General features: G+C 34.9%; 1 protein-coding gene across 2 annotated transcripts; it reads right to left on the bottom strand.

The window, feature by feature from the left end:
• Positions 1–638: 638 nt before the first annotated feature.
• LOC141672017 (uncharacterized) lies at positions 639–6,563 on the bottom strand. 2 transcript variants are annotated; one of them, XM_074478501.1, is made up of 9 exons: positions 6,176–6,563; positions 5,553–5,676; positions 4,472–4,589; positions 3,624–3,660; positions 3,250–3,490; positions 2,972–3,037; positions 2,220–2,341; positions 2,046–2,117; positions 639–1,222 (listed from the first exon to the last, which is right to left on the bottom strand). In XM_074478501.1, exons 1-7 carry the CDS (start codon positions 6,386–6,388, stop codon positions 2,259–2,261), a joined length of 882 nt encoding a protein of 293 aa, XP_074334602.1. In that variant the 5' UTR covers positions 6,389–6,563; the 3' UTR covers positions 639–1,222; positions 2,046–2,117; positions 2,220–2,258. The 2 variants fall into 2 exon arrangements, with proteins under 2 accessions (XP_074334602.1, XP_074334603.1); XM_074478502.1 differs by lacking the exon at positions 2,972–3,037 and having other exon boundaries at positions 6,176–6,559.
• Positions 6,564–16,349: the final 9,786 nt, after the last annotated feature.

The raw sequence follows: 16,349 nt of genomic DNA, 5'->3' as shown, positions 1-16,349 counted from the left end.
CTTGGATGTAAATATGTATATATACATCATTTGTTCTAAATTTGAAATTAAGGATGTATTTATGTATCTAGTCATATCATCAAATTATTACAAATGAGATAAATATTGTTGTGTTTTAAATGAAACTTATGGGAAGGTGACAAAATTTAGGTAAATTAAAAAATATTTGATTTCAAAATGCATCTAGCATTAAAGTTGAAGTTTTATTTTAAAATCAAAATACATTTTTTTATGTCAAATTATAACAATAATTATAGTTATTTTACATATTACATTGGATTTGCTCTAAAGAGAGCAAATTCAGCTATATCGAAACACATCATGCAAGTTTGTCCTGTAACTATGAACTATTTAACTTGTGACCAAAAAAAAAATTGTCAGAAAAATTCCCCAACCATTTCTGAAACAAATTCTGGCATTCTGCCCTACCTTTACTTTTTCTTTTTTATTTTTGCCAATATTTCACTCAAACTATTTGTTAATTAAGTTAATTTCTTGATCTTCAAGTAACTAATTTTCTTCTCCTCAAGAACATTAAAGCACGATAAAACCTTTATTGAGAAACGTTAGGTGACCACAGTTACTATCACCGAGGTCTCTACTTCTACTTGAATCTAACAATAATAATATCGCAAAGCTAAGATGAAATGGTGGTACAGCCGCTTTAATAAAAAAATTACCAACAGTTATTACAACTAGCTTCATATATTAAGAGTTCATTCACACAATAGCAAAGAGATATAGCCTACTTCCCTTCACTGTGTCCATCTCATTGGATAGTTTAACCAACAGCACTAAAAAGGGTACATACATATTTGACAACCTTTTTTCAGTCAACCCAACCTTGTGTTAGATGTGGATTCAGACTAATGGAGCGTTTATGAAGAATAATGGATTCATCAACTATGACATGGGGTCACAGAATGTTAAATATCGGTATAAAGATAAAATGGTACGAAAACTCTATATTCACAATGAGCCAGACCCAGGATTTAGACCACAAGGTAATCATATGTTGATTCCTTGTGACAAGATTGCAGGAAACCAGATTCCAGCAATCAATTAGATACATACAACACCAGTTTTATGCAGACTTCAGGAGACACTATTGTTATACAAACTGGTTAAAGAGCAGGCCATGCCTTCCATGTTCTGTACTTGGAGGGAGGGTGTTCATAAGAGCATTTCCTTGGTTTCCTAGGTGACCAAGACCACAGATGACCTGCAAAGACAAAAATTCCACTTATGTTAACACAAATTTCACATATCAAACCAAAAGTGATGTTCAAATTGTCTTCTTAGACAATCAGTGTGGACAAATTCTCTTCTTAAACAATGAACTCGCTTATCTGGAGAAAGTAACCACTACATGACGGTCAAGCTTTAAATACGACAAATAAGCTACATTCAACTACTAAGACGATTTAGGTATATATTCACTCCTTCAATATTATCTGACATTATCATGACGACTGACTAGTCAACAGGAAGGTACTAGGGCATCATGATTTGGTGTACCATGACCCGATCCACCAATGGCAGTAGACAAAAAACAGAGGGAGATGAAAATGATATTAACATGGATGACTTTGCTTGATATTCATCATACTTACGTTTTATTTTGCTTGGACATGTTTGATATTTGGAATATGGATGTTATTTTGCAGTAACATTGCTTTGATGTGTTCACTTATATATTAAATTTAGTACATATATGTATAATGAACACTTCGTCTCCTTTCCACGACTAGTTAGGCAACTTGTCAACTAGTCTTCTCGAAGGTACTCCGGCATCGAGGCTCAACATGGCACCGTGATAACCATGACATATGAACATAATAGATCCACGGACACACACACTACGATGGGTAATAACAGATCTCTCTCCGCTTCCTAATATATTCAATATTCCACTAGCAGACTTAATAAGATATAGTAATTTTTGTGCTCAATCCATATTACTAAACACAACACCTTATGTCCAATCATGAGTACTTGTATAGATAAACCTGATTACTTGGCAGTATTTGAGAGGACACAATTACCTCATATTTGCTACAGTAGTGACTCTCAAGGTCAGATTCAGTCTGTCACTCAAGCAGCAGGTGCTCTTAATCCTGCACATGGTAAATAATGGCTGTTACTCGAAAACATCTCGTGGGAAAGAAAAGACAAGGACAACTAAACCAATGCATGTGGGTCAATAATAAAAAGTGTACCTCCTGAAGTAAATTGTTCCGTTGCAATTGGCCTACCATTTAGTCAGATCCACTATTTCGAGGGACTTGAGGAAGATTAACAGTATTTATACTCCGCACCTGTCCCAAAGAAGGGGACATACCTGGGAGAATTAAGATTGATATAAATTATAAAAATTATGAATCACATGAAAATTAGATTACATCTTGATGTCATTATTTCTGTTTATGCTCAAACACCCGCATTGAATAATAGAATGTATTCAAGCATGTGTGCGCGCACAGTGTGCACAGGTCTGTACACATCTGAAAACATTGTTTCCAACAAACAAGTTAATGTTTGTCCAAAAATTGATGAAAATAATAGGTTTCACTAAAAAAATAAGCAACTAAACATGAACCATCTACAAGACAATGATTATAAATTGTAAGATGTTAAATTTAAATTTTGTAACTCTTATTATCACTGCTTTAAAATAATTTTATTATTGTCTCTACTTCTCTTTAAAAGCAAAAGAAAATATGTGTGCCAAAATAATGAGGCATCTGAAGGCCGATCTCACCTAGTAACAACTAACATGCCTCAAACTGTCTGAACACTCTTCTACTATACATGTTATCACTGTAGTGAAAAAATATCCTAAATGATTTTATAGAACTTGAACTCTTCCTGTTATAAAAATATTATCACCACCATCATTTTAGCCTTCTGCTGTCCGAAATCATAAAGGAGTTCCAATTCATATCATATGTTTGTACATATTAGCTGATACCTGATAATAATTCTTTTTGTTCCTTCTTCGGAATGTCACATTTTTCATATAATAAATTTCTGGTACCTGAAAGATTATGATACTTCATAACTCTAGAATTACGTATAGATTATGAATGTTTTGCAGAAAAATCAGCATATCAATATGGCACTGTGGAGGGTCATGCAATTAAGATTCTTAGGGTAAAAAGCACAGAGATGTCAATTTAAGTATCGGAACTTCAGTCAGCTTCAGTCAGAAGTTAGGCAAAAATTTATTCAAACACAAGTACATATTACCAGTAAAATATGGTGCTTGAACTGTCGGAATAGTTTCAGACATTGCACCGCTGACATTAGGTCTGCCATATTGCATCAGATGTGGACCTGGGCCACCTGGCATCACGAAACCCTGCATAGGCCTGTACCCGAGGGTTCCGGGCTGACCCAATTGGCCGTATGGAAAGGTACTTGGACCAGCTGCACCCGGTACATTATACATCTGTGGCTGAGGATGGCCCATATAAGAGCTATAGAAACCCTGACAATAAGGATCAATAAATATATAAGAAATGGAGTCACATCATACTAAATCAACACCACTTCAAAAAAATTTATTTCCAAACAACATGCATTTTGGTTAAAGCAAAAATATCAGATTTGAACTTATTGACCTGGGGGTACATGTATTCAGGTCCATATGCCGAGTACCTGCCCAACATATAAATGATATATCATTAAGTCATAAACCATTAATACTGAATAATCAGATGTTGACATTTCAATAATGTAATTTATATGAAAGTGACCCAATAAATTATCTAGGTATCACATTTTGTACTACATTTTTAAAAGTAATATTGCTCTAATTCCTTACATAAAACTTGCATACTATGGCAACTGCATCTTAATTGATATTGGTTGTATAATAATTGTAAGATGATTACAGTACATACTAAAGAGTGGCTTAATGGTTGACACAGAAAAATCCCAAATCTTATATTACGATAAAGAGAATAAAATACACTGTGTCACGATGCTATCACAATATTTTTACTTCTACACCAATATCATATTTAATTTCAAAGAAAGATCAACGATACCTTCAGGTAAATAAAAAAACAGTCTACTTAAAGTAATCATAGTACAGAGTAAGTCTCTTTAATCCAGATTTTTTTAACAGAAGAGCACTTGTATAATGATCAATTCATCATTCAAAACATCCTATAAACCCAGGTTTATTTATAGGACGTGCCTAATGCGCAAAAACACTTGGACGTGATTGTCCCCATTCGCCATATGCAAGAGCAAGACGCATATTTTTAAATGTGAGAGAAATGAACCTATTAAAAGATAAAACAATGCATATCCACCCAAGGTACTTTCAAATTGAAAATACTAAATTGCCTCGCTCTTGATTGGAAAAAATACAAAAACATATTAACCCTACGAACTAACTCATGAAGTTCTAATCACAACTAAGAACAGAAAATCCTGTGATTCAAAAACATTAGTAACTTACCCATACGGGGAATATGGAAATCCAGGCTGGTAACTGTACGGAACTGGTTGTTGATAACTAGGACTTCCAGCGTTAAGTCGAGGACTCCCAAAATAGGGCAAAGCTGGTCTCAGACGCACTATTATCACCCAAAAACAAATGAAAAATGGCATAATCAATAAAAATTAATTAACTGTTTTATATTTAATTGTAATTTTCTATTCCAACCTATAGTTGTCGACTGCGAAAAATAGTAGAAAAGCATAAGAGACCTTCGGGTCTTAAGTGCGTGCAAATTGAAGCGTGTTTCACCGAATAAAAATGCACTTGATATGAAAGAAAAAACCACACGCATAATACAACAATAATTAATATAGATTAATACAATTCAAAAGCAAATAACATTCTGCAAGACTGCGATTACTATGTTGTCAATAATAAGCAACTTTTTTCATAACAATAAAAGAAACTCAAATACTTACGACAACAATTTGTGTTCATTCTCCTATCATCTTCTAGAAGATTCTCATAATTTGTCATAGTTGGTGCTTTACAATTTTTGTAGATTAAAAGTGACCAAGACTTGAAATTAAAACATAAACTTGTCTTGCAAACAAGAAATGATAATGATTGATTTTCTAGTGCTAACAACCTAAAATAAGTTTATAATCTAAGTTCTGCCAGATCCAGATGTACTATAACGGCACACAGCCCAACTAATTCTGCTCCGGATAATGATCTCACGTTACAATATAGTCTTGTAAATGACAGAGGATAATAACTGTTATGCTACTTACCTAAATTTTGTTGAGTTTTTAACACTTGTGTCAACTTGGGATTGACTTAAATCTAATTTAATAACATAAGTAAGTAATCGTGCATAGCACTCATGAATTTAGCTTACTATAAAGTAAGCACTACATTACGTGCCACTGAATATTCATTTTATCCCTATCATTTTAGACTAGTTCATCGTCGGTTGCATGGGTATTTAAATTTCTGTGATCGACCATTTCTATGCTGAAGATATAAGTAATTATGCCTAACAAAGAACAGTGAAAATGATCAAATGCTCATAATTTGAAAGAATAGAAAATGATACCATAAGGAAGCGATGGCTGAGGCCGTCCAAGTGAAGCCAAATTACAATTTGCCTTTCTACCATCTATGATTGGATTTGGATCAACACAAGCCCTCTTTGCAGCCTCAGGATCACTAAATGTCACCTAATCATTTGGCACGAAGTATTAGCTTTTACGTATGATTTATGAGCAATTTACAGTTTACACCTATATACTTTCCACTTTGCGCCATTTTTTACTTCACTGTCACTTTGTTTAGCACTTTGTTGTCGTAATATAAAATGTGTACATGTACATAATACATATATCTTTATCAACATAAAGATATAATTTTCACCCCCAATAGTTAATTGTTCGTAAATAGAGTATAAAATTATCTCTTCCGTATTCACGGTCATCCCAACTCAATCACCAAAATGACTTTTTTTCCTAAAACATCATTTCTTTATACTTGAATATCTATTTTCACGACATTTCATTAACCCAAATCTTAATCCTTAAAGCCAAAACCCTGAAATTTCCCCCCTATACTACCCGAACAACTGTATAATAAATCCAATTTTTTCACAATTTCATAATAAATTTAAATAATGGAGTAAATCAATCTTTAAAAAAGAAACAACATTTTTATACTACAACTCACAAATCCGTAGCCTTTTGATCGTCCGGTATGCTTATCGGAGATGACAACAGCTTCAAGAATCTCCCCGAACTTGTCGAAATGGCTATGAAGTGTTTCACTCTTTGTTTCCCAGGCTAAACCTCCCACGAACACTTTAGTGTAAGTGGTGTCCCCAAATGGGTTGTTTAAGAACTGCAAGCCCGACCCGGCTCCACGAATTGGTTGATACGCCATCACAGCCCCAAAACGCACAAGAAATATATGAAATTGAGGTATATACAGATGAGAATTAAGAAGGAGAGGAAAGAAAGAAAGCTTGTAAAACCCTAGAAAACAAGAAAATGAGGGAGGAGTCAAGTGGGGTCAAATGGGAAATGGAGTCTCTGCCCGAACATCTCTTTATAATTTATGAGCCTGGCCCATGTAACCCATTTTTCGTTATTTAAATATCTTTTTTACTAATTTCTTCTTTTCTTTAAATATATTGTCGAGTCTGTGTTATCGACAAACTAAATCAGTCGTATGCTCTCCGGTTTGTGTAAAAAAGAGAGAGAGAAAATGATTAAAAAAAAAGAACGTAATGTGAGAGGATCTTTTCAAATCTTCCCATTTTTTGGAAGAAAGTTTTGCGGGAAAATTATAGGAATTTTTCTCTTCCAATCATTTCCCTTCTCTCGCCACAAAACTCGGGAGCACGTTTTGAAAGGAAAATTTTAAAATTATCATTTCTCTTCTTTTCTCTCCATTTTAAAACTCCGGAGCACAGCGTTAAGCCTCTTAAAAAATATATTTGTCTATTTTTATTTTAAAAAATAATTTTTTAATTAAAAATATAATATTTAAATTTTTATTAAAAAAATTAAGTAAATTATGGAACTCTAGTTTATAATAATTTTCAAATGCATGTTAAGTATTAGGAAAAACTGTAAAAAAAAATGGTGGGACGGAGGGAGTAACTTTCCTTTTTTTATTTTGTCAGGTGCATTATTTGGATTTTATAGAGTCTAGAATTGTCAATGTATTCTATTTTTAAATTTGCTTGGGATCTTTTATTAATTAACAATTTAAGCCTCGATTTGAAATTTCTTTAAAATTAGGGTGTGTTTTCGCGCTAGGCATGTGAAATTTAATATTTAGTTATTTAATTATTTGTTTATTTAATAAATTTTGAACAGGGATAAATGTTTTGAAACAACTAGACTATTCTTACCACATTAACTAAAACGTAAAATTTTAAAAAACTATTTAAAATTTTTAAAATTTTAAAAAAAATCAATAATACTTAAACATTTGTGTGGAAAATATGTATACAACTTATTAACACACAAAAAATCAACAATCAACATTCGGAAGTGTTCCGATCAGTGACTCTCACAAAATCAAATTGAAGGTGCAATAATGAAGATTTACTTATACAAACTATCACCACACGTTAATAATAGTATATTTTCACTTTTTTCGTACAAAAAACTTTGATACTTCTTCTTTTTTACTTTCAATCTACTACTTACCAACCAAATATGTACTTAAAACTATATATTTTCTTATGAAAATGTTAGAGTGGCATCATCATATCCTTGAGATCAGTAGGCTATTTAATATAAATCAAATTTGACATTGAAGCTAGAGAAACCTGATTTTGGAATAATGTTGTATCGGATACATTTAATCTGTTAGGTCACACACACTGTAGAGGGGGTGAATACAGTGTAAAGTACAATCAAATCGAACTTTAATATCTCAAGTAACAGAAAACAAACTTTATTGAAACAATAAACTCTATTACAGTATGGAACTGTTACCTCTCAGTGATGAACAAATATCACGAGAGCTGCTAGGGTTACAATGAATAATCTTCTCGAATATGATAACACTTATAGTGTAAACCCTATGTCTGTGTTTATATACTACACAGTTACAAGATAATCGCTAATTGATATGGAATATAATTCTGCTTCCTAAAATATATCAATCAGATATCTTTTCTTCCAAGTATTCTATTCTTCATAGAACTCCTTCTTCATGCATATCTCTTCTTATATTTATCTCGATCTTCTTTCCTTTAATCAGCTGTTGTCCTTATCTGAACGTCCTTCAGCACTTAAGTTCTGATATCCATCTTCTGATGATTATCTCCTGATAATATAAGTACTGATATCCTTAAGTCCTGACTTCCAGTAAGTACTGATTTATCATGTTTAAGTAAGATCTGAAAACTAAACATAAATCATATTAGCCATGACATTATCAAATATATATAACAATCTCCCCCAACTTGTAAATTAGCATAATATACAAGTTTAATAAATATTTGATGATGTCAAAAACATTAAGTACAAATGCATGAGAATTAGACTAGATAACTACAACTTACAGTCCTTAAAGCTTTACCAATATTTAACTTCTGATAACAGCTTCAGTCTATACAAATATCAGAATTTAATCAGTTGTAGATCATGACTTGGCTTCATCTTCTGATCTCTCTGATGTCAGGAGTTGTTCTGAGATAGTTCTTCAACAAACATCTCTCAGCATATCTAAGTTCATCAATCATCCTCCTTTTAGCATCTTTAAGTTCTGCAGTATCTTCACCAATTTGAAAGATTGCAGCCCTGAGATCATTAATCTTAGCTTTTCTTATATCCTGATCCAGTCTGATCAAATATGCCTTATCAGACTCAAGATTGAATTCCACAGCCCTGTAACCCAGAAAGGTAGTTATAATCTTAGCAGTGTTGGGCTTCATTTCAACTATATCACCCTTGTGATCTTTGTACTTTGGAACATATGTACTGTCAGACTTAACAGAATAAAGCATTTTCTGTCTCTGAATCTGATCCTTCAAATAGTTTGCAGCACTTCCTGTCAATCTGTCATCCACTTGAAGTAAGAATAGTACATGCTCCAATTCTTCAAAATACTTCAATGGAATGGCATTTTGCCTTATATGATAAACCCTACCATATGTCATGAAGTACAACAAGATGTGTTCTTTCAAGTAGGTATGGTAAACCATTTGTACATATTCCAGTTGATTCAATCTCTCAGAAGTTGCTCCAATACCTGGTTCACTCAAGGAAGTTGGATCATTGGTAGTGTTCTGTATTCTTCTTTCATCAGCACTTCTCAATCCAGTTTTATCTCTTGCTTCCTTTCCAGTAACTACTCTTGCTTCAAAACCACTTGCAGCAGTCTTCAAAGGTTGAGTCTGTTTTGCTTTAGTGAATCCTGGTAGGAGTTTCTTTGATCTATCTTCTGATATCAAGTTAACTTGAGCTGTGTCAGAGGTTACTTGCTTCTTCAAAATATCAGAACTTACAGTCTCTTGACTCTGAACAACTTGAGCCATGTTAAAGGTTGTTTTAAGAACTTTTTTCGAAGTCAGAGCAAGATCATCCTTTTCATCAGTGATTTCTTCATTCTCAGGAGGCACACAAACCTTGATAGGTTCACCAACCTTTTCTTTACCCTTGGATCTTGGATCTATCTGCGGTTGTGATTTAGCCAATGTTGCTTCAGTATTTGTCCTTTCTTTTATCTCAGTGCCTTTGAGTTTTGGAAGTGTCTCTTTACCAGAAGCTTCAGATTTAGATGTGACTTTCTCTGATTTAAGTCTGGCTTCTTCTTCCATTAAACTCTCCCAGTCCATTCCTGAATTTTCCTGAAGAAATAACTGTCTTGACATTTCTTCATCAAGTTCTAAAAGTTCATCAGAACTTATCCTTTTACCAGTAGTAGAACTAATTCTTTTCCCAGTATCAGAACTTGTCCTGTGACTTGTGATTTCAGCTTTTCTTGATGAGAAACCTCTACCTTGACTATGACCTCTACCCATTCTAGAGTTTCCTTGATCATCCTTTTCACCATCCTTCCCTTTCAATGTCTTAACAGTCTTGCATTTGGACTTAATTACTTTCTCCCCCTTTTTGGCATCAGCAGGTAATAGAAGAGAGACAAGCAATTCCACTGAGGCTTGGATTTCAGTAAGTTGTGATTGCTGAGAAGCTTGATTTTTCAGAATATCATCAATCTGAGCTTGTTGAGTCTCTTGAGTCTTCTCAATATAAGCAATCCTGTCAAATGTAGGTTGGAAGAACTTTTTCTTATCAATCTTTTGAACTTGTTCTTGTTTGATGAATTCTTCCTGAATCTTGTGTAGCTCTGCATGAGTAGTTGAATGGAGACCTTGTAAATGTTTAGTACTCAATGCAGTGACTCTAAGCTGTGTTTTGAAATCATCAGAATTTAACATCTCATCAGCTTTAGTCAAGTACTCACCAAGATGCTTTGCAGATGGAGCACAGGTGACTGAATTCCATTCCTTAGTCCACTCCTGTCCTGCAGGAGTTTCACTCCAAGGCACTGGTGCTTCTCTTGTAACAAACTTCTTAACAAGTTCAGATTTAAGAACAGTTTATTGAGGGGCATGTCCTGAAGGACCTGCTGCATCAGCATCTGTATTTGGAGCAGCATCACCAGTATCTCCAATATTTGCAGCATCAGAACTTACAGAATCAGTATCTTCTGATAAAACAACAGTGTGAGTAGCAATGGAGGCTTCAGCATCCTCTAATTGCTGATCTGGTTCCAAGTTCTGATCAACAGCCATATCCTGATGCTCACCTATATTCTGATCATCAGCATCTAGATGCAGAGAAGGTGTAGTAGATAATTCTGGAGTTTGAGCAGCATCAGTAACATGTGTTGTTGATGGATTAGTTGTTGTTGGAGCTTCTAAGAAAATGACTTCAGGCACAACCAAGGTCTGGATATCTATATCAGCACTTGTGCCTGTATTAACAGGAGATACAGACTTTTGAACAGGAGACACAGATGGTGTGTTGGCCTTTTCAGTAACAGCTTCCTGATTTGGAGTTGATGGAGAAGTAGTGACTGTAGCAGATTCCTTTTCTTGTGAGATCAGAGATTCCTGATCTCCTTCCTTAGCTGCTGCTTCTTCATCATCTGAAACTGGCCTTTTTGCCCTCTGTTTCTTGTATCTCTTTGAAGATATGGAGTCCTTGGGAGTTTCATCAACAGTCATTCTTCTAAGCCTTTTGAGAAGCCCAAATCCCCCAATTGCAGAATCCTTCTGAGAAGTCACTTTCTCAGCTTCTTTTACAACAGGTTCTGAAGTAGGAACCTGTTCCTCACTATCAGATTCATCTCTCAAAGCAATCCTCCTTCTCTTTTGAGGTGTTTGAGGAACAATCTTTGTCCTCTTTGGCTTGGAAGATGAAGGCTTCACAGGAGGTTCTGAGGATGAAGATTGAACTTTCTGTGAAGTGGTGAGATATGATTTGAGATATTGCCTGAGAGTGGGTTGAGTAGTATGGGTGGTATGTGCTGATGGTTGTTGTAGTGGTTAGGAGGTGGTTTTTGGTTGGACATCAGGATAAACGGATCTATAGGAATCAGGATCAGCATTTACTAAGATCTGTTTTACAGACTGAGGAATCTGTAAAGGTCTAACCACTTGTTTCTTAGTGTCAGCATTTACCAGGTCATTAAAGTAACGTTTTGCAACTTTGAACGGTGGAGTTAAGGTACTGGCTAGTCGAGGTTCATCAGTACAAAAAGTATATATAAGTTGACAGAATCTAGCAAAGTAGACAACATTCCTATCCTCTGTCATCATATCCCCAATAAAACCTATTACAGCAGTTGCAAAATCAAAATGAGTTTGGTTAATGATAGCATACCCGATGTGTTGACTCATTATAGGGATGAAATCAAAGTTTGAACACTTGTTCCCAAACGCTTTAGTGATGCAGTCGAAAAAGAAGCTCCATTCCCTCCTGATATGAGCCCGTTTCAACTGCCCAAGCTTAGCCAAACTCTGCTCATACCCCAAACTGGCCATTAACTCCTGAAGAGCTGATTCCTCTGGAGTTGAAAAAGTACATCCTTCTGGTAGATGTAGTGCCTTGCGTATTATACCAGGAGTGACTGCATATGGAGAATCACCCACTTCGAAAACAATAGTAGGAGTACCATTTTGACCACCATTATCAAAGTTTCCAGTCCTCCAAAAAGTCAGAACTTGTTGGCTTGAGAAGACTGAAGGTTGGGTCAATGCATACCCGATTTCACTGTGTGCAAGAAGGTCTTGCATAAAATGCAACTCAGACGGAGCTTCAGCATTATCAAGAATTGCAGCATAGTTGTTTGGAACAAATTTAGCTCCATCAATGATTAAATCCTTAGGTGCCATGAAATTAATCGAGATTTATAAGTGCCCGTTAGGTGTTTGATAGAATGTCTATATGAAAAACCAACGTTAGAAGAAGAAAGAGAGTAAAAGTAAATAGAGAGAAAAAGTATAAAAGGGAATAAAAGATTAAAAAATCCTCTCTCTGTCTTACTTATACTTTTGAAAAAAAAATGTAACCGTTGGACACCTGTCAGACATGCAGTAAAAACGAATAGTTAATGGGCACGAGAAAATAGTAATCATTACTTACCCACTTGCAGTTTTTCAAGGAAAAAACTGTTCCACTTACCCAATTATTCCATTACTCAAGGTAAATCAGTTTTAATTCAAAATTGAAACTGTTCCCACTTATTCAATTTCAACACCAATATTCTGGAAAAAAAATTCGAGTGAAAATAACCAAAATAAATCAGATGAGCAAGTACTGATAAAGTAAAATCAGAACTTAATTTAAAACAAAATTTATATGGTCAACAGAATATGAATATGTATCAGGATTTATCAATGCATTACAAAATATCTCAGAGACAAGATCTTGAAAAAAAACAAATTTCATTAATATATCAAGAGAATACATTCATGAAATTTAAATTACATCAGAACTTTTACAAGATTGCCCTAAGCTGCTAAACCTAACGTCAACAGCCTTTGTCCTAGCTCAAGAAGCAGGGCAAGGCTGATGATGAAGAAAAACAGGAAGAAGAAAGTAAATCATTTCTTCTTCCTACTCTCGACAAACAGAATAGCGAGTCGAATGATTCGCTCTTGCTGGCGGAGAGCTTCCAGCCTTTCCTCCTCCAATCGCTCCAGATGGCGATGGTAGTCCATATAGAAGAACAGGAGGTGGGTAAGTACCTTCTGGGGAACGGAGTCCCATATCTCATCAGGAATGGCAGTGACGTGCCATTCCTGCTGCCAATCGGCACAGCTCAGCTCCATGTTAAATGTTTCATAGTTCAAAAACATATTGTAATTGACCATGTTGTTTTTGATAGAAAGATTATGAAGGTGAGTTTGTGATAAAAGATTTGATGGGAAGGCTGATGTGAAGTGGTTGTTTATATAGGCAAGAGAATGCCAGGAGACGCAAAGAAATTTAATGCTGACAGATAGAATTAATTCTACCTCGTCTCCCCAGACTTGGAAAAAGAAAAAAACAGTCATTGGAAATGTAAAACATGGTTTAATGCGCACAAGTAGCAAGTAAAAATTGACTGTGCATGAACGAGTACCACTATCCCTAAATATAGTGACTGTTAATCTTCCACTTCAACATATTCTGGTGTAAACTGAGACTGTTTTTAAATTTTATCCACAAATAAGTCAAGTAAAGAATCAGAATTTAATATCAGAACTTAGACTTATATCAGAACTTAACTGTCATCAGAACATGATTTCTTAACTCGAAAAATGAATGCCTATCTTAGTAAGTCCTCACACAAGTTCTGAGATAGATTCTTCAGAACTTAATCATCAGAACGTGCAATCAGAACTTATCCTCAGAATTTGTGCAATGCGACACAATTACTATTTATCTAAAATAACATAGATCACAACAGTAATTTTCATCATTCATATGGAGTGTTTAGTGTGTGCATTAAGCCAAATATCAGACAAAGAGTAAAGTCTGATTCACTTCAGTACATCTTAGAAATAAGGCATAACTAAAACTTTACTAAAAATCTGTCATTATTCTGAAACCTACTGTTGAATGAGTTCATGCTGGAGTCCACCTCAACTATTTTGTGCTAATTTTGTGCATCTTTTTAAATTCCATTTTACAGTGGCTTCTCAGTGTAAGTGAGTCACGACTGCATATCAGAATTTATGCTATTATCAGAGTATTTCTCCAGTAATCATAGAGTGTGAAAAGTCACCAAGAAAATATTTTGCTTTTCTGATGCATATTTACTTAATACCAGCAATGCACTTGGGTCGTTCCTTCCATATTTTTACTCTAGATCTCAAAGGACTACCTGAATTTTAATCCTTGATTCTTTTTCTTTTGATAAGTGAGGTTTATCAGCACTTAGTACATCCAAACAGATTTACTAGCATCAGAACTCAACAGATGTGAAGCAATATTCTAGTTTGTGACTTAGTAATAAGATAGACAAAGTAAACTCAACTAAGCTCAATATCAAAATTTGTTTGTGTCAATGAATTTCCACAGAAATAATTACTTCTAACATGGGATCCCTTGTTTATTGAAGACTACTAGGTCAGCATCTAGCACAATTATCCTCATAGGATTGAATAGTTACACAAACAGACATATCATTTTTAGAGTTTAGAAACATATATCAGACAACAGTCAGTACTTAAGCACATTTTTCAATTAAGCACAGAATACACAAGGGGAGTAAATTCTGTAAATACTGATCATAAAGTCTGATGCATCAGAACAAAACTAAGCAGATTTAGAGAAAGAACCAGAAACCATTCCAAGTTCATTTACCAATCTTATAAAAGTAGCTTCACACAATGGTTTTGTGAAGATATCTGCTAGTTGTTGCTCTGTTGGAACAAAGTGCAATTCCACTGTACCTTCATCCACATGTTCCCTGATGAAGTGGTACCTGATGCTGATGTGCTTTGTCATAAAGTGTTGAACTGGATTACCTGTCATAGCAATAGCACTTTGATTATCACAGTAAATAGGGATTTTGAAATAAGTTAACCCATAATCCAGTAATTGATTCTTCATCCAAAGAATCTGTGCACAACAGCTTCCTGCAGCAATATACTCTGCTTCTGCAGTTGATGTGGAAATTGACTTTTATTTCTTGCTAAACCAAGAAACCAATCTGCCTCCAAGAAATTGGCAGCTTCCACTTGTGCTTTTCCTGTCAATTTTGCAACCTGCAAAATCTGCATCTGAGTAACCTATTAGTTTAAAATCTGATTCTCTGGGATACCACAATCCCAGATCAGCTGTTCCTTTAAGATACTTAAAAATTCTTTTCACAGCTGTTAAGTGAGGTTCTCTTGGATCTGCTTGAAATCTTGCACAAAGACAGGTAGCATACATGATATCAGGTCTACTAGCAGTTAGATAGAGTAGAGAGCCAATCATACCTCTGTAATCAGTAATATCTACTGATTTACCAGAATCCTTATCCAGTTTTGTTGCAGCGGCCATGGGAGTGGATGCACTTGAACAATCTTGCATTCCAAATTTCTTCAGCAAGTTTCTGGTGTACTTAGTTTGACAAATAAAAGTGCCTTCTTCATTCTGCTTGACTTGAAGGCCCAGAAAATAGCTAAGTTCCCCCATCATACTCATCTGATACCTTGACTGTATCAGTTTGGCAAACTTCTTGCAAAGTCTGTCATTTGTAGATCCAAAAATGATATCATCAACATAGATCTGGACCAGAAGTAAGTCCTTTCCATGGTTGAGGTAGAACAGTGTTTTGTCTATTGTTCCTCTGTTAAATCCACTTTCCAGAAGAAATTGAGCTAAAGTCTCATACCATGCTCTAGGAGCTTGCTTAAGTCCATAAAGTGCTTTATCTAGCCTGTAGACATAATTTGGATATTTGGAATCTACAAAGCCTGGAGGTTGTTCAACATATACTTCCTCCTCCAATTCTCCATTGAGAAAAGCACTTTTCATATCCATTTGAAAGACAGTAAACTTTTTGTGAGCAGCATAAGCCAAAAATATCCTTATGGCTTCTAACCTAGCAACTGGTGCAAATGTTTCATCATAATCAATTCCCTCCTGTTGAGAATATCCTTTTGCAACCAGCCTTGCCTTATTTCTTGTAATTATGCCATCACTGTCAGTTTTGTTTCTGAATACCCACTTTGTACCAACAACAGATCTATTCTTTGGTCTTGGCACTAGAGTCCAGACTTTGTTTCTTTCAAATTCATTTAACTCTTCCTGCATTGCTTGCACCCAATCAGCATCTTGAAGAGCTTCTTCCACTTTCTTTGGCTCAGTCTGAGAAAGAAAAGAATTGTAAAGACATT

This window comes from Apium graveolens, chromosome 7 (assembly GCF_009905375.1).
Source record: "Apium graveolens cultivar Ventura chromosome 7, ASM990537v1, whole genome shotgun sequence".
In the NCBI taxonomy this organism is placed as follows: Eukaryota; Viridiplantae; Streptophyta; class Magnoliopsida; order Apiales; family Apiaceae; genus Apium; species Apium graveolens.
Note: the sequence above shows the minus strand (reverse complement) of the source record. Positions and strands in the feature narration are given on the sequence as shown.